This window comes from Nymphaea colorata, chromosome 6, assembly GCF_008831285.2.
Source record: "Nymphaea colorata isolate Beijing-Zhang1983 chromosome 6, ASM883128v2, whole genome shotgun sequence".
NCBI classification, from domain to species: domain Eukaryota; kingdom Viridiplantae; phylum Streptophyta; class Magnoliopsida; order Nymphaeales; family Nymphaeaceae; genus Nymphaea; species Nymphaea colorata.
The window spans coordinates 6,882,985-6,901,423 of NC_045143.1; the positions used below are offsets into that span (position 1 = coordinate 6,882,985).

General features: G+C 39.5%; 2 protein-coding genes across 5 annotated transcripts; one reads left to right on the forward strand and one right to left on the reverse strand.

Annotated features, from left to right (window-relative positions):
* The first annotated feature begins 44 nt into the window (after positions 1–44).
* Positions 45–4,013, forward strand: LOC116255960 (probable LRR receptor-like serine/threonine-protein kinase At4g29180). Its single transcript, XM_050078308.1, has 10 exons — positions 45–151; positions 251–322; positions 428–499; positions 577–657; positions 752–918; positions 1,539–1,753; positions 1,846–1,972; positions 2,853–2,915; positions 3,047–3,236; positions 3,917–4,013. The coding sequence occupies exons 1-10, from the start codon at positions 45–47 to the stop codon at positions 4,005–4,007; spliced, it is 1,185 nt and encodes a 394-aa protein (XP_049934265.1). The 3' UTR covers positions 4,008–4,013.
* On the reverse strand, positions 3,671–16,442 carry LOC116256369 (putative leucine-rich repeat receptor-like serine/threonine-protein kinase At2g19230). 4 transcript variants are annotated; one of them, XM_031632725.2, is made up of 3 exons: positions 16,317–16,442; positions 14,023–14,568; positions 3,671–4,318 (listed from the first exon to the last, which is right to left on the reverse strand). In XM_031632725.2, exons 1-3 carry the CDS (start codon positions 16,408–16,410, stop codon positions 4,311–4,313), a joined length of 648 nt encoding a protein of 215 aa, XP_031488585.1. In that variant the 5' UTR covers positions 16,411–16,442; the 3' UTR covers positions 3,671–4,310. The 4 variants fall into 4 exon arrangements, with proteins under 4 accessions (XP_031488585.1, XP_049934358.1, XP_031488583.1 ...); XM_050078401.1 differs by lacking the exon at positions 3,671–4,318 and adding an exon at positions 11,803–11,923; XM_031632723.2 differs by lacking the exon at positions 3,671–4,318 and adding an exon at positions 12,408–12,486.
* Positions 16,443–18,439: the final 1,997 nt, after the last annotated feature.

The following is an 18,439-nucleotide window of genomic DNA, read 5'->3' on the forward strand; positions in this document are numbered from 1 at the left end:
TTTCTTTTGTAAATGTCCTGCTCTTAATTGCAGTTTCCGCCATCATGGCCATCAAAGAGTACTATCAACTGAAGAAATATTGGGTTGCTGATCCTTGCCTTCCTCAAAATTCTCCTTGGGATGGTTTGACATGTGATAATTCATCAACTCCGTGAATAGTGACTCTGTGAGAGCTCATGTGCTGGTCTTCAAAAAGGCTCGCTTATAGTGTGATGCTTATTTATGTATCTGCAACAATTTTCAATTGCAGGGATCTTTCTAATAGCAGGCTAGATGGCATAATTTCTGGTCATATTTCAAAGCTAACAGCGCTGACAACATTGTGAGTCTCTCAACAATCATGCTGTTCTTATCTCTGAACTTCTAATTTGACCGTGACCTCATAGCCACTATTGGCATATTGGTTTTCTGTTCTCTCTTAATTCAGGAACTTGTCAAGAAACAACCTGAATGGACAAGTGCCAGCATTTTTACAAGACTTGCCAAGTTTGATCAAAATGTGAGTGCTCTTTCAGGTTAATAAAATGTGAAATAAAAATCTCCAATATATGTGATATACTCGTTGTATGAACTCAGAGATCTGTCAAACAACAACCTATCTGGGCCACTACCTGCCAGCTTAAAGGAAAAAATGAAAGATGGTCAACTCATGTTTAGGTTAGACGTAAACATACAGGCACAAGTACTGTTATATGCATGTCTTCCTTCAGCTAACAATAATTATGTCTTTTTTCAATTCCATTATCTAAAGCATTGAAAACAATCCCCGAATTTGCCAAGAAGGTCAATGCAGCCAAGATGGAAAGACTACTCACAAGAGCAGGAGAACTGTAATCGTCATATCTTTGGTGATATCTACACTTCTGACAGTTCTCATAGTTGTGGCCGTCATAGTCACAATAAAGAGAAGAAAACAAGGTGAGTTGCTCACTTAATAACATATACCTAGGAATTTGAAGTATGAAAATTGTGTTTCTGAAGGACCAAAAAGTTTATGCAGAAGGGTACTATAACGAGCCAAAAAGATAAAAATTAGAAAGAAAATGTCGCATAAGTATAGGAATGAGAATCCATGTTTCAGATAACGGAAAGTTGGGACACTGTCACACAATACTTATGCTTAGCCGACAAGAAGTGTGAACGTGGTCTGATCTGGACATGGACTGAGAAAGTTTTTGAACGTTATGAACAATAACTGTTCCATGGAGAGATACAGTTGGGGTTGGCCTGGTCAAAATTTTAGCTGGACTTTTATGTTCAGCACCAGCAAATCTTTCTCAAAGGAAAAAACGAAAAAATATGTTCACTCTGGTTTAGGCATCCAGATTCAGCATTAGACCACGTGCTTTTAATTGTATAATGGCAAAAAGGTACACGACTCTGGATCTTCCACAGTTGATACTTGAGGTTGAACCATTGCCTTGCCACCACGGTTCTGATAAAACTCGTTTCTGTCATATATAAAACGAATTAGAACCAGTTATATCCATGTTGGTATTGAGCCTCTCTCGTAACCATTTTTTCCCCTGAATGGCTAGACAATCATCAACAGTATCAGACAACCATGGAGTATAAGAAAAGTGGCATTTTCACATACTCTGAGGTGGTGGCAATGACTAATGATTTTGACAAAGTAATTGGTAAAGGAGGATCAGGCACAGTGTACTATGGTCATCTAAAAGATGGACGTGAAGTTGCAGTTAAGAAAGTAGCTGGACTTGTAGAAGAAGGAACCAAGGAATTTCAAGTAGAGGTTTGTGCTTTTATGAGAATATATATGTTCATAAATAAATGAACAAAAAAATCTACAGATCATGGTGGGAATAAAGCTGCCTCGCATTGCAGGTTCACCTACTGATGCAAGTCCATCATAAACATTTGGCACCTTTCATTGGGTACTGTGATGATGGCAAACAAATGGTCCTCATCTATGAGTATATGGCTAATGGCAATCTTCGACAGCGATTGTCAGGTATGTTTGCGTATTCCTTCTACACTATTTGAACTTGCACTCAAAACCAGGAAGCTGTTGATAAACACATAGGTTATGAAAAGCTAATTACTTGGGTTGATCACATCTCTTGTGTGTGGTGAGTATCCCCTCTATATAAATATATATATATATTTATATATATGTATGTATATACATATATATATATGTGTGTGTGTGTGTGTGTATGTTTGAATTATAAGTAAAGTTCATATGATTACTTTTAGGGTCATGTTCAAATCAGGGTAAAGATTTGAGGAAATTATCTGCATGGGAATCATCAGAAACATTTGACTGCATGGGCATGATAAAAGAAAATGTGCCAATATACTCTGTATAATGCTTCGGCTTATAAATTTCAGTTGTTATGCTTGTATAAGAAATCCATGCATCTATCTGCATGTGTACTAGTCTCCTGCATGTTTAGGTCCATGGATCCTTTTGAAGGTGCCTTACTTCACCCTATTGAGGGCCTCCTTCACCCTTCTTTGCCAACTGTCGCCCCTTAATTGTATGTCATATTGTCATTCTGTTCCTTACATTCCATGTGCTTCTTACAATTAGTTAGAAAATGGCTTCTTCATCATTGAAAGCCCCGTTTCCACGTCTTGGACAAAGACTTTCACCTAGTGGAGAAACCCCTCTTGACAGATGATATTAAAAGACAGAATGTTTCATCTTTGTTGACATGTCATCTTCTTTGACACCTGATTTTTGAGAATCTTTATCATATCTGAGTTATCTGCAAACGGTGATATTCAGTTATCTTGTCATTTAATTAATGGTCTGCTCTTAAGAATGCTTGAAATGTGGGGAAAACCAAGAAATCCGGTCCCAAGTTTAAGCCAACCAGCTTTTACAGATGAAAGAGCTGACGCATTGAACTGGCAACAACGACTGCGCATTGCTTTTGGTGCAGCAACGGGTTAGCATCTGACCATCTGAAAAATTTTGTTATCTTTTTTTTTTTTTTTTCACGTGATCTCATTGATTTGATCCTTGCCATCAAATCTTCTTATTTCTCAGGTACTTAATTGTTACCAATTTTGGATGCAGGACTTGAGTATTTGCACTCAGGATGCACCCCAGCAATCATTCATAGGGATGTGAAATCAAGCAACATTCTTCTGAATGCGAATTTTGAGGCAAAGATTGCTGACTTTGGGTTATCAAAGAGTGTTATCTCTAGCAGTGTTACACATATTACAACTGCAGTTGCTGGCACAGCTGGTTACTTGGACCCTGAGTATGTAGCTTTCGTCTGCAGACAAGACTAATTTTGTCATAATTGTCTACGTGAAAATCATCCAGCCCAGCTATTTTGAGTCAAACCATGTGTACTACATCTGGGGATACAACCTAGAATTCACTATATTCCAGATAAACTTTTTGGCTACTGGCTGCAATGTTAGTTACTTGGTTCATTTTCACGCTTTATATAAAAGCAAGGTTACTAGGGCCATAAACATGCTCTCGAGCTTGTTCCAGTTCGCTTGAGAATTCTAAGAGTTAACTTCCAATTATAAGTGTATATTATTGGTAACATGGAAACTGGTTTTGGAACGAACTCATGCACATGAGCTCCTGGACAGACAGGAGACTTATACAACCTCAGCAGGCTTCACAGCCTTTGAGGAACATAATTACCAAATTGATAAGCGTAATTCAAGTCCATTGATATATTAAAAGCATTAACATTGTTAAACTAAGAAAAATTATATAAGTATAGATGATCATGGGCATACAAGTACCGATATGTGTGAGTGCAACTGCTAACTCAATGATATGCACAAACAGGGAGATCGGACTATGATTCCTGTTTGTGTTCCTCCATCACCCTCCTGTTTTTCTTTTTCTCTTCTTACCCTCTTTTATCTAAAACTTGCAGCAATGTCAACGTTGATTAATTCTTTTTCTTCTTTTTAGGTATTGGTGCACCGGCAAGGTTACTGAGAAAAGTGATGTCTACGGCTTTGGGGTAGTCCTGTTATGGAGGAGAAAATGTCCCAATAGTTAAAATTGTAGTACCAAGACTTTTGAGGGGGGACATCAACAGTATTATTGATCCCAGGATACAAGGCCAATATGAGATCAGCTCCATATGGAAGGTTGCGGACACAGCAATGTCATGCACTCAGGAAAAGTCATTCATTAGGCCTACTATGAGAGATGTTGTGGCTGAGTTGAAGGAAGCCATGGAGATTGAGATGGCTAGAGAAAGAAGTGGAAGCTCGAGGATGTGGAAAAGCTCCATGCGTTCATTATCAACGAGCAAAGTACCAATAACGTCCGCTTCTCTATCTGATACAGATTCAAGCATTTATCCATCTGCAAGGTAAAGGTAGCCATCAACAGATAACTTTATATCAAATTCATTTAATGAGATTGATTCTCACATGAAGAACATAATCTGAAGTACTCTTTTTATGTCACATTTAAATTACTTGTGGAGCTGCTTGAATAGCTGGGTTAGTAGTTAAAAGTTGGACATGTCTTTCCTTGAAATTGCCTAAATAAATACTGTTTTAGTCAATGTTATAAAAGGCATAGCGTATCGCGTATCGGTCGGGCTGACCTATACGCTGTATCGTAACGTATCGTAAACGTAGCATAGCGTATCGTAAAATTAATTTTTTAATTTTAAAAAATATTTAAAAATAAAAAAATAGAAAAAAAATTATTAAAAATCTGAAAAAATAAACAAAAAATCAGAAATCAAGAAAAATGTATTCAAATACAAAAAAGATCATCATACATAAGGAACATTCATGTATGCCAACAACGCATTCAAAAATTAAAAATTAGATATTCAAAATAACATAATAAGCATTCATCACAATTTTAAACTTGAAAATTTTACAGAATCTTAAGACTTAAAGTCTTAGGACTTTGAGTTTTAGGACTTATATTACATCACAATTTTATAAGTTCAAAACATATAGTTATCAACTTATCATCTTTCATGATTTAACGATAATATTTTCTAAATCGATGAATCATTGGTTATTTTTTATGAAAATGTGCAAAATCTCTCCCTCCTACGTCTCTTGGAGTCTTTAAATACAAGAAGAGAGAGGGAGGAGTGTTTAAACTTTAAAAAATAAAAAATTTTGTGTTTTAGTCCGTATCGTACGATACGGGGGTGTATCACCCGTATCGTACGATACGGCCCCCGTATCGCACGTATCGTGCGATACGTATACGATACGGACGCGTATCATCTTTAAACAGCGTATCGTATAAATTTTGTTGACCTATACGATACGTATCGTACGATACGCATCTGTATCATACGATACGGATAACATTGGTTTGAACTACACATTTTTTTCTGAAAGCCTAACTCCCGAACAGAGCATACATGGTTGTTCGGGAAGTGCTGTAAACTACTAAAGTTGGTAATTGTCTCTTTCCAGTTGGAGACAACAAGCAAGCCAGCTGAATGGTTGCAGCAGATTTTCAATCAAAAGCATGCTCTGTTCTCAGCCTTCAGAATTTAGAAAAATCGCAAGATGAACTAGACATTTTTTCATAGATGTTTCACTAATAATTGGTTATGTTCGATTGAACCATTTGTATTTCATATTAATCAGAAAAAAGTGGTTTTCAATCCAATAATCATGATATATAACGACCTTGATGATGATGACAAAAGCCATTGTATAAAAAAGATAAGGCAAGCAATAGAGCACATACCATCATCAGCATTAGTCACAAACCCGCTCAGGGGAAGGAGTTTGTAGACCTCAAAGGAATTGAGGACAGCACCCTCATCCGAAGCGTTGGTCGAGCGTACGGAGACCGAGTACTGGGATGCAATCAAAGCACGTGGTGAGTAGAGAACACTGCTGGAGAGGTAGGTAACGTTGACGTCGCCCCAGTGTTGATCGTTCAGGCGAACCGTCAGGCGCCTCCATTTCCCGGAGGAGGGCGGTACCACGTCTGCGAATTCCAAGGTCAGAAAGAAGGCGCTGTCGACTCCCCCAGGCCAGCTAACGACTATCTCCCCGGGCGCGTAGACAGCGGTCTGCAACACAACTGAGGGTGTTCCGAAACTCGGGGTCAAGGACTCGGTGACCGAGGCATTTGTGCTCTTGGGAGATCCATATGAATCGTAGTCGAACTCCCATATACGATCAAAGCTGTCCGCCGGATACCTGAGTTTGGTAATCTGGTTCGTTAGTGCGAGATTATTTTTCACCATGTCACTTGCAGAGGTTGCTAAGGCCTTTGGGGGAAGCAGCTGGTTTAGTTTCAAGAGTGAACATCTTCGCTTGTCTAAGATTATATCAAGACCTTTGGGTGAGCGGGAGGTTGTTTCACCGCTCAAACGAGAATGAAACAGTTTAAACGAGAGATGAAACTCCACCCTCCTTCCTTGCCCTTTCCCCAGGGTTTAGAGCTATGTTAGTACTGATGGGATTTCTCCCCATAGCGCACATACAAAACCAAACGCATATGCCCTAAACAGGATCATGTTCATGCTAAATCATTGAATCAAACATAACCTTAAACTTAAAGCGGAAGCGTACCTGAATCCATCTGATCTGGTGCACGGGAAGATCGCAGCAGGGTCTTTCAGGGTACGTGCGGCGCGCTTGAGGTCTCTCTCAGATGGGGAAGAGGAAAACCCTAGAAACCAATGTTTCAGGCAACCCTTGCACGACCCCAGGGACCACTACCATTATATAACGAGGACAATTACGGATTCAACCCATCAAAGAGTCTGTAATCGCATATAGGTATCTATACATTTCAAAATTACCCCATACCATCTAAAATGACGTAATATCCCAAAATGCAATCACTTATGCGGATATTTACATTAAGACAGCTATAATGTCTGAAATTCCTCATAGACATATGTCGGCCCACCAAATGATCTTACAATCTTCCACTTGGGCCAAATATGTCTTAATACATTCAGACATTACACAAAACCTTAAGAGCTCATAACTGCTATCTTATTAAACGTCATTTCACCAATCTCGTCCATGTTCATATCAACACAGAACCAAAACGGCTTTCGCTATATCAAAAGTTAGCTAAACCTTCAATGATCACAAATGTTAACATAACCAATGACATAGATCTGATATGGATGTATAGCATGAGAATTACATGCGATGTGATTACAACATGTCTATTCTCAACTATTCCAACTTTAAAACCTTATGGAGATCAAAACATAAACACAGAATGGATCCAAAGAACTTTAAACTTTATTCTGCAGAAAATTGAATATGTGTCCATACATAAGAGCAAACAAAATACAAACTCCCACTAAACCAGCACATCATCCAAGGATAACACCCCATACGAACAACATGTTCGTGAAAGACCTTATGTGTTAAACCCTTGGTAAGCGGATCCGCAAATCATAGAGTTTGTCACAATATGCTCTAAAGACACCTGACCATTCTGTATCCCCTCTTTAACAGCCCAAAAACTTAATGTCGATGTGTTTCGACTTTGACAAACTGTGGCTGTTATAAGAGTACATGAATGCTGAATTATTGTCACACAACAACCTTAGTGGTCTTTCTATACCATATATAATGCGCAGCCTCGTGACAAAATTCTGCAACCACAAAACCTGATTGGATGTCATTATCTTGGCACCCAGCAAAGTTAGAATCTGAATACCCAATGATCTCCCACTGGTCTGACTTCCTGTATGTGAGCATAAAATCTTATGTTCTTTTTAAGTACATCAAAACTCTTTTGGCTGCTTTCCAATGACCCATACTAGGATCACTTAAGTATCTTCCTAACATTCCAATGATAAATGCAATATCCAAACGAGTACAAACCTGAGCATATATAAAACTTCCTACAACAGACGAATAGGGAATCCTTTCAATTTCCTTATATTTGATTTCACTTTTAGGGCACTGTTTGAGACTAAACTTGTCTCCTTTATCAACTGGAGTCTTTCATGGTTTACAATCCTTCATGTCATATCGCTGAAGCACCTTATCAATGTAGACCTTTTGTAATAATCCAAGAATACCCCGAGAACGATCTCGAAATATTTGGATCCCTAATACAAAAGATGCACAACTAAGATCCTTCATGTCAAATTGTGTTGACAAAAATTCTTAGTTTCATGCAATATGCCCACATCACTACTATTCAGCAATATATCATTGACATATAAAACCAGAAAGATAAATTTGCCCCACTGATGTTTTGGTATACACATTCATCAACCATATTAGTTTCAAAACCAAATGAAACTATAACTTGATGAAACTTGTAATACCACTGACGGAAAACTTGCTTTAGCCCATAAATGGATTTCTTGAGTTTGCATACCATTTTCTTTGCATTTCCTGAAACAAAGTTTTCTGGTTACACCATATATATCGTTTCATCAATGTCTCCATTTAGAAACGTTGTCTTAACATCCATCTATTGCAGCTCTAAGTCAAAATGAGCTACAAATGCCATTATAGTCCTGAAAGAGTCTTTCAACGAAACTGAAGAGAAAGTCTCTGTATAATCAATGCCTTCCTTTTGAGTAAAGCCCTTAACGACAAGACGTGTGTTATACCTTTCGATGTTATCTAATGAATCCCTCTTGGTTGTAAATATCCATTTACAACCAATGGGTTTCACACCTTCAGGCAAGGGAACAACTTCTCATACGTTATTATCCATCATGGACTTTATTTTCTCATTCATGGCATCCATCCACTCAAGAGATTTAGAACTCTTTATTGCTTGCTGGAGGTTGACAGGATCATCCTCCATTAAGCCCATATCAACATCATGTTCTTGGAAATAGACAAAATCATTTGAAATTGTATTTCTCCTCTCTCTAGTGGATCTCCTCAGTGGCACCTCTACTTGATTTTCTTGAGGTTGTTGAGTTTGTTCTTCAGTATGGAGATCGACATCATTGTCTTCTTCTGAATAGAGTGGACTCAGGTCCCTCTTCAAAGGCAATGCTTCTAACCTGATCACCTCCTCAAACTCAATATCCTCAAAGAAATGAGCATTTCCCTTTTAAAGAAAGACTTACTGAATGGATTAAAAAACTTATAACATCTTAATGTTTGTTCATTTTCCCTTATACATACAATGCAAACATTAAAGTCTGCAAAATCAAGGGACTCAAGAATTCCTTTTGACATAAGGCTTTATATTCTCTTTTCAGAGATATGTCTTAAGCGTCAATGTCACAACATAATAGAATTCTAATTTGTTAATTTTACTTTTAGTACCACTAGACGTAACATGCAAGATTTCATTATATGAAGCAACCATATCAAGCAAAAAAAAGGTTATCGCTACTAGACAAAGAACTAGTGGCAATCAAATTTGAGTGCAGAAACAACTTAAATTTACTTCTTCCAAATAAACAATAATAACCAAACTTGTTCAATGAAGAAATAGTAACCAAATTCCATCTAAAAGATGGTACCACATAAGTTTCTGTCAAATTCAAATAGCAACTAGTCTTTAACAATAACCAAAAATCTACTATGGCTTCAACCTTTGCCTTCTTGTCATCGCTCACATAGATGAATCTTTCAGCATCATTTGGCGTTCGACAATTTAGGCAGTCTTGCATAGACACTATGTGAGTAGTAACACCGAATCTACCCACGAAGTGTTTCTGGATACTAAAGTTAAATTAACCTCAAAACAAACCAAAAATACCAAACATGCTCACAATCAATACATGTACTTAGATGAAACAACAAATATAAATGAATTTAAATACAATGGCCTAAATCCCATCACAAGGTACCGGTGCAACGCTAATATCCAATCTTTGGATTGAAATATTAACTGCAAGTGGCATTCTTGGTCAACAATGAATATAGAAAATTAACCCTATCAAACAACGAGTCTATCTTTGGATTGACTCGCTATTCACATGGAAACCTAAAAAATTATCACATATTCATTGCTCTGTATACTTAAACCTGACCAAACAACAATCCTCCTTTGGGCTGATCATTGTCCGCATGGATCAAGTATACTATCATCTAATGTTTAAAACAAGCAAATTCGTACAACAAAGGTCACTTTGGCGACATAAAGTACAAACGTACTCATTTCAAACAACAGACATAGCCAAAGATCAAATTCATAATCCAAACATTCATACAAAGCACATACACAATTTTAATAACATGCAAAACATGATACATGAATTAAAATTTACATACAAATTTGCCCTATATTGATTCCAAAACCAAAATGATCCAATAAAAGGGGCCCAAAAGTGTCCAAAATTTTATAAATCGGTATCATAATCGTGCTTAAGAGGATGAAGAACTACTGAATTGGCCCTAAAATAGCCTGTATCGTTTTTAAACCACAACAAAAGCACCCACATGCCCTTACGTAGGGGTGAACCAGTCTTAAAATTAGACGTACCGGTCAAAAATAGACCGTATCGGTTCTAAAACCCAATGAACCGGTTAAAAAATGGCAAAAATAGGTTCAAAAACTGGATGAACCGGTCCTGAAAGCCCTGAATTGGTTCTAAAACTGAATGAACCGGTCCCAAAATGGTCCGAATCGGGTTTTAAAGGTTCGAACCGGTTCTAAAACTGAATGAACCGGTCCACCAAATGTCCGAATCGGTCCCCAAAGGTGTGAACCGGTTCCAAAAGGGTACGAACAGGTTTGAAAACCAACTGAACCGGTCCAGAAAAGATCTGAATCGGTTCCAACATGTCCGAACCGGTTTTGAATCGAGTTGAATCGGTCTGAAACTGAATGAACCGGTTCGATTCTTTTCAGAAACCGGTTTGACAATAATGAACCGTTTTTCAAAAGTTAAACCGCATGGATACGGGTCGGGTCCTGTCGGACCCGACCCGCTCCGAAAACCTTTTAAGTCAGACGGACGCGCACGGGCGAGCGGATTTTTTTTTTTTTTTTTTAAAGCTGATGGATCCGGATCGGGTCTGTCAGGACCCGACCCGGTCCGACCCAAAAGGACCGCCCGAGCTTCGTCTACACTCGACCGAAAAACCACCGTTCGCCTGCCTGACGTCGAACGATCGATTCACCTCCGGCAGGTCTCCGGGGGCCTTGGGTGAGCGCCGGCGGGTGCCGCCAGGGCCGCCGGACGTCGGCGGCAACGATGGCGGGCCGATGCCCGCCGAAAGCCGGCAAATACCACCGGTTATCCTCTGTTTTGAACATCTGCCCCTTTCTGAAGTTGGGCGACTGAAACGGCAGCCAGAACGCCGCCGGCAAGGGAGTGGGTGGGCATCAGTTCGTCGCACGGCGCCGACCGGCGACGGTGGACTCCCCGGCGAGGCTGGATGTGGCCAGACGGAGGTGGGCGAAGCCCTTTTCTCCCGCCATCGTCCCTCGCTGCCCTTCCTTCAAAACAAAAAAACTAAGGTAGGGCGCACAGAAGGCGGCCGGTCGTCACCCGAACCGGCCATCGCAGCCCTCCTACCCCGCCAGAACGCCTGACTCCAGCCGTTGCGCCCCTCCCTTCTCTCCCTTTCTCCGGTTGCAACGGAAGCCGACGGCTTCCATCGCCCACGCGATGGAGGCCGTCGCCCCATGTCCAGTTTTTTTTTTTTTTGAAAACTTGAAGCCGAAGAACAGGGAAGAACCCAATGAGGAGACACACAAAAAAACATCCAAAAATTCAACGATTCTACGAAGAACATAGGCTCTGATACCAAATGATGGGATTTCTCCCCATAGCGCACATACAAAACCAAACGCATATGCCCTAAACAGGATCATGTTCATGCTAAATCATTGAATCAAACATAACTTTAAACTTAAAGCGGAAGCGTACCTGAATCCATCTGATCTGGTGCACGGAAAGATCGCAGCAGGGTCTTCCAGGGTACGTGCGGCGCGCTTGAGGTCTCTCTCAGATGGGGAAGAGGAAAACCCTAGAAACCAATGTTTCAGGCAACCCTTGCACGACCCCAGGGACCACTACCATTATATAACGAGGATAATTACGGATTCAACCCATCAAAGAGTCCGTAATCGCATATAGATATCTATACATTTCAAAATTACCCCATACCATCTAAAATGACGTAATATCCCAAAATGCAATCACTTATGCGGATATTTACATTAAGACAGCCATAATGTCTGAAATTCCTCATAGACATATGTCGGCCCATCAAATGATCTTACAAGTACTATCAATAACCCATGTAATATTTAAAAATGACATCAATTAATCCTTAAAACACAACCAAAATCTGTTTCAATAGGTACATATTTGTCAAGCTCATTTGATTGTCATTGGAGATTAACATCGACTGATTAGTACTCACGTATTCTTGAATTTATCATAATCAACCATAGTAGAAACATATTTAACATATGTATGATCAGATCTAAGATTAGAGGAAGTAGAGAATTTGTTCTTTACCAGTCTTGGCAGAAGTGGGCCACAACGTTCTGTGGAACACTAGGACCGAAGGTTTTGCCCTTGTCATTCTGAGGACCTAGGATCTAACATACCCAAATGAGATGATGTACTTCTACAAAAAAGGAAATAATTGGTATTGGTAGCTTTATTCTAGTTTTCTCATGCCAGATAAATGAACGGTTGAATTCAAACTATCATGACAAGTTTTTGCAAAAAGTTAAAAAATAATAGTCATATAGATTTCACTTAAGAAAACGCAACGATCCTTTCTGTATATATTCTTAGCAAATAAAGTATGGCATCTACGCCTCCAATGTTAGATTGATAGAAAATTAATGTCTATAATTAACATCACAAGTTTCATTGCTCAAATTCCAATAATCATTCATGTCCTAATAACTTTTGTTTTCCCCTCAGCCTTAGATATGGTAAGTTCTGTATCAGACTACCAATGCAACAAACGTACCCCAACCATTAACATTTTTGCTCATATTCTAGTTGGAAATCTATTAATTAATGAATTCAGATTCAAGTGAACCAAGTACACATCTACCTCACAACTCACAAGTCAATTAACTCGGACTGAATAACGCAAAGAAATGAGAGAAGGGTGCCCATTCAATTCCCTGCGTTCAATGATTATGTTTGTTCTTCTTATGTTATCAATAAGGAAGCGTTTGAATACCACAGAGCGTGGATTGGAGTCCACGTTCCTCGGCTTTTTCCCTGCAACATCACATGCAGAGGACTTACCACGGTTAAGTTTTTTTTGTCCCAAAAATCTTGTCCGTGATTCATCAAGGAGCTTGCTATAGAGAACATCTGTGCAAGTCACGCACAAGACACAGGTAGAATTTTTTGGTTCGTGGATGTTTATCTGTAGCATTCAAGCGCCCCCTAAGCGAATACATTATATCTGTCGGTGCGGAGCCAGGAGGTGGGCAGGCCACGCCTTCTCCCCGCTCCCACCAAGCTCACTGAAATTATGATAAAAACAAAATATGACCGATAATATTTTTAAAAAATTTTAATTTCACTGTTGTAAAAGTTTGAAAACTAAAATGAACCCCGTGAAACTAGGGGTGAACAATGAGTCGAGCTACTCGAACTCAACTCGTCAAAGCTCGACTTGTGAATGAGTTCGAGACGAATCATTTGCTTAACCAGTCAAGCTGAAGTTCATGAGTCGACTCATTCAAATAATCAGGTTGAGTTCGAGCTCAACACGTAATTGCCGAGTCGAGCTCGAGCCTTAATCAAGTAAATATATTCAAACAAGTTTACGAGTTTGTTGAGCATTAATCAAGTCAAGTTCGAGTTCAACACGTAACGATGAATATCAATTCTATTCAAACGAGTTTATTAAGCTTTAATAGATTCGAGTTCGAGCTTAACACATAACGATGAATATCAATTTTATTCAAACGAGCCACCCATCGAGCTATTCTCGAGCTCGAGGTTTCATTAGTCAAGCCGAGCTCGAGATGACTGAACTTGGGCTCTACTAGACTTGTGTTCACCCTATGTGAAACTGATTTCTGTACCCCAATCCCGACTCAGCCCCTGTAACTATCGTAAATTATTAATAATGCAGGGCTGATATCCCCACCAAAAAAAAAAAGAAAAGAACAAAATTAAACATACTGACCAATGCGTTTGGTTGCTCCGACATCTACCCGTCTGAATGTCGTCAACGCAATCGAGCTATTGGCTGGTGCATACAAGGTACTAGGGAGGGGCCGGAGCTTCAACGAAGAAATGAAAGGTGTTCCACCGCCTGTTCTCACAAGGCACACATACAGGACACTTGCTACTGCTTGGGTGACCAGCTCGCTCCTAACGGCATGGGTGGCGCTGGCCAACGTCACAGTGTCCCACAAGTCCACACCAAGGTAGAGACGGAAACTTGGTGGGGAGTTGAGGCCATCGTAGTTGCCATACATGAAGGAGGCCCGGAGGAGATACTTGCTACCAACAGTGGCCGGCAGATGATAGCAGCTTCTCGTGGCGTTGGGGAACGATCTCACTGTTTTGTACACCTTGTTAGTTTTGCCGTCAATGGCGTTGGGATCTAATAAGGGCATATTGACTCCCGTCTCCACGTACCCGTCGTCGGAGACGTAAGTGAGATTGTCACTTTCAACATTGGTGTAACTGGGGGTCTCTGTTAGACCACAATCGATGCTTATAAACCCTGTCAAGGGGGAGGTGAATAATTAAACAGAAGCACGTCACCGATGGAAAACTAATTTTCTTTAAGATTACTGGCATTTTCGGTTATATCCTTAAGCAACACCATTTTGGAGGCAAAATGCCGAGTTTCTGAAAAACCAATCTTTGGCATGGCAATTTTCACGAAGGGCATGAATAACCTGCTCTCAAGTTGTTCACATAAGGTGTTGCTTTCATCTTCTCATCTAAATACACAAACCAAGCTCCACAGAAACTTGTTAAAAAGGAAACCAATTTTCATAAAACCTAATCGTTAAAGAACGGTTTTGAGGGTGTCATTCAGGCACAACTTATGAATTTCAAAAATCCAAGATAAACTAGCTGAATTACGAGTTTTAATGTTATGAGGTCATGAACATTGCCCTAGTAATTAGGCACACAATGTTAATAACAGTTCCACTAGACGATATAACCTTACTCCCCTTCTTTCGGGTGAGTAAGTGATTAACAACCTACAGCTGAAAAAGTAGCTTAAAGGCCCTTAATTTTCCTACTTTGGGGTTTATAAGTTGGGTCTTCATCAGTGATGAAAATGATGTACCTTTGAACTTAGGCGTTATACCTCACCACTTAAGGCACAAGAAACATAACAGCTATGAAAATGAAAATGATGTACCTGAAACCTACTTCTTTATTAGCCCAACCAATTACACTATGGTCCTTCAAACAACTTGTGTCATTAAAAAGATCAGCAACATTTAAAAGTAACGGGAATAAGAACCAGAATTTTATTCTTCAAAAATGGTATGAGTAATGACGTAGCCTCACTAATAAATGGCCTTTTATTGTTGGGTGACACAAAAAAGGTAATACTAATTGTGTTGCCATCATGCATTATGATAGGCCGACCTTCAAGTCATGGCGTTCTTGATGGAAAAAAAATTAATGGCATCAGGTGGTACTATTATTTCTCTTTAGATAGTGCTATTGTTTATATATATATATAAGGCGATGAAAATATGAGTGACGGCTAACAGTGATGAGTGATCAGGAGAATAGCGAGGGGGCCGGCTGGGGCCATCCAAACCTCAACAGTGTGTTATGAGATGTGTAGTTTAGTATTTTAAGATTTCAGTTTGGCACATATAAAAATCCAGGAACTACATAATGACCCTCCATTAAAAAAAAAATCATGAGAACGCGTTCTGTAGTTCTCTCCTCAGAACGCGTTCGGTACTAAAATATTCTGTAGTTGTCTCTCCTCGTAACGCGTTCGGTTCGCTCCTCAGAACGCGTTCTTGGGTTGTGTAACTAGACACTATTATCAGAGAGTCATAAACAGGTGGTGAGCACATAAGGTCTTGTTTGATGGCATGAAAATAAAATGTTGAAAAAAATATGTGATGAAATTTTCTTTTCTATTTTTTAATTTGAGGTTCTGTTTGATGACAGAACAAAAACGAATTTAACCTGATAAAATTAATTGTGTTTGATAACAAAAAAGTGGAAAAGAGAAGAAGCAGCCGAGGGAAAAGAGAGAAAAAGAAAGAGTGGAGAAGAGGCGACCGAGGGAAAAGAGGGAAAACGACGGCTCTCAACAAAAAAAAACTGCGGTAAAATTGGACTTTTTTACGAGTTTATTTTATCTTCGTCCTACACATTTTGCCGGTATAAGTTTTGCGACGCACACTCCCTTCGCCGAACGTTTTTCACCGGAAACATGCCTAAGAGACTAGAGAGAGAGTAGATTTAAGAAGAGAGGGCGAGTACCCGTTTGAGCTCCTCCCAGTAAAAGGACAGCAGCACAGCAGAGCAGAAAGAGGACGCCGTGTCGTTCCATCATCTCCTCCGCAAACTTTCCCATCTCCTCTAAGAAGACCAGAGACTCTGCATACCCAGTAGTTCCTCTGCTTTTCTTTACTACGTACGCAGACGAAGTAAAGTGCAAGTGAATGCTGGTAGTTGGATCCTAGCGCCGGGCTGTCCTTTAGTGGGTCCCACCAAAATTAAAGCCTTTACCTTCGTCTTGACTTTGAGGGCAGGCTACGGATTAGAGAATTGGTCAAGGTGCCTCGGATACCGTCCATCGCCCAAGATGAACGATCGATAGCCTGGCATAGCCATAGCCGGACTATCTGCAACCCATCCGTCTCTCCAGGGTAATGGGGAGACTTGGAACGGGTTTTCAGTGTCCTGGGTGCCTTAACAAGGGGTTTGATAACAGGTACGGAACACTTCATTTCAGAGACGGAGCGGAGCGTTTCTGTTACTAAACTCCGTGTTTGATAACAGGTACGGAACACTTCATTTCAGAGACGGAGCGTTTCTATTACTAAACTCCCCTGTAGTTAAAGTGCTAAAAATTGTCCAAGGCAGTCTTTGCGAAAGGAGTGAGTCCTGACTGGGCTCGGTCCAGATTTATCGGCAACAAATGTACCACTGGTGAACGAGCAGGACGGCTTCCAAGCGAAGGAAAGTTCTCAAGGACCGACTGTCTTAAAGTTATGAAAGATGCTGCACATAATCACATTCTTTTACCATTGAGTAAGTAATTTCTTCCAATTTCTCCTAAACCAGCGGATTTGGTCACTCGTTCCTGTCATAATTCCCTGCAGGTAGACAAGTCACTTTTTAACACCTTTACCTTGTTGCTCTTCATGCTATGTAAATCAAGCAAGCACAGAAATATATTTACTACATTAAGAATACAAAGACATAAAAAGGATCATAGCAAAAAGGATCACAAAAGAAGAAAACCATTGAATCTTGAGATTTAAGGTCCTGTTATGATACTAAGAACAAGTTCTAACCTGAAAAACGCGTAAAACAAAACAGCAAGAAAGGAGGAAAAAATGCACAGAAACCCCAGAACCGGTGAACCGATCCAAACAAATGCACTAGAATTTTCAGCAACAAGCCTTCTGTTTAAAAGACTATCTTTTAAATTACTAATCAAACAATTCTTCTGTTTGATCCCAACAAATGCACAACTTAGTTATATACCTTCTATAGATATATATACTCATGGCCAACGACGACATTCACATTAATACCATCGTCTTTTCCCTCTTCACTCTCTCCTTCTTTCTCCATTCAGGGAATGGAGCAGCAACCCACAATGTCCTTAGGTGTGGTGCCGCTAGTGCAGATCGGGCTGCAGACATCTGCAAGGGAATCCTGGCTTCCTCAGCACCAAGGAAATTCAGATCACTTCGCTAAAGGTTTGAACTTACATTTCTAAAAATGGCAAAATTTGGAATTGGATTAGGATTTGAATAAAAAAATTAGTTTTAAATTTTAAAATCAGGTTTTGGATTAGGATATGACCTTTTTTTTTATTCGGATTCGAATTCGAATTCAAATCCGAATATGTGAATATCCGAAAAAACAGATATGGTTAAAGATATAGTCAATTTAAATCCAATCCACTGGCATCCCTAGATTATATGGATGTAAAATATAAAAACGGACATAATCTTGGAATTTCCTTCGTGACGAGGAAAAGAACAAGCAGGGCCACATCGTGCTATGATGCATCATAACAGAGCAGAAAAATAATATTGTGGGAATATTATATATATTGTGATACATTCATTTTTCAAACTACAAAATTAAAGCAGGTAAGATCTTTCTCAGGCATGCATCAAACGTAGATATCAGATTTGCTTATATATCGAAATGAATGTATTACCATGCACGGGAAATAAATTCAAACAAAATCGCTTATGCTTGTGAACAACCTAACTTTGCTCCTTCACACACACAATTCATATGTCATAGTGTCTGCATTATGCGTACGTGTGTGCAATGTGTTAAGAAACATCAATAAAGCTTGAAACTTTTGATGTTTCAGTTCTTGTAATACAATCCGCCATATAAAGAGGGCACTAAAT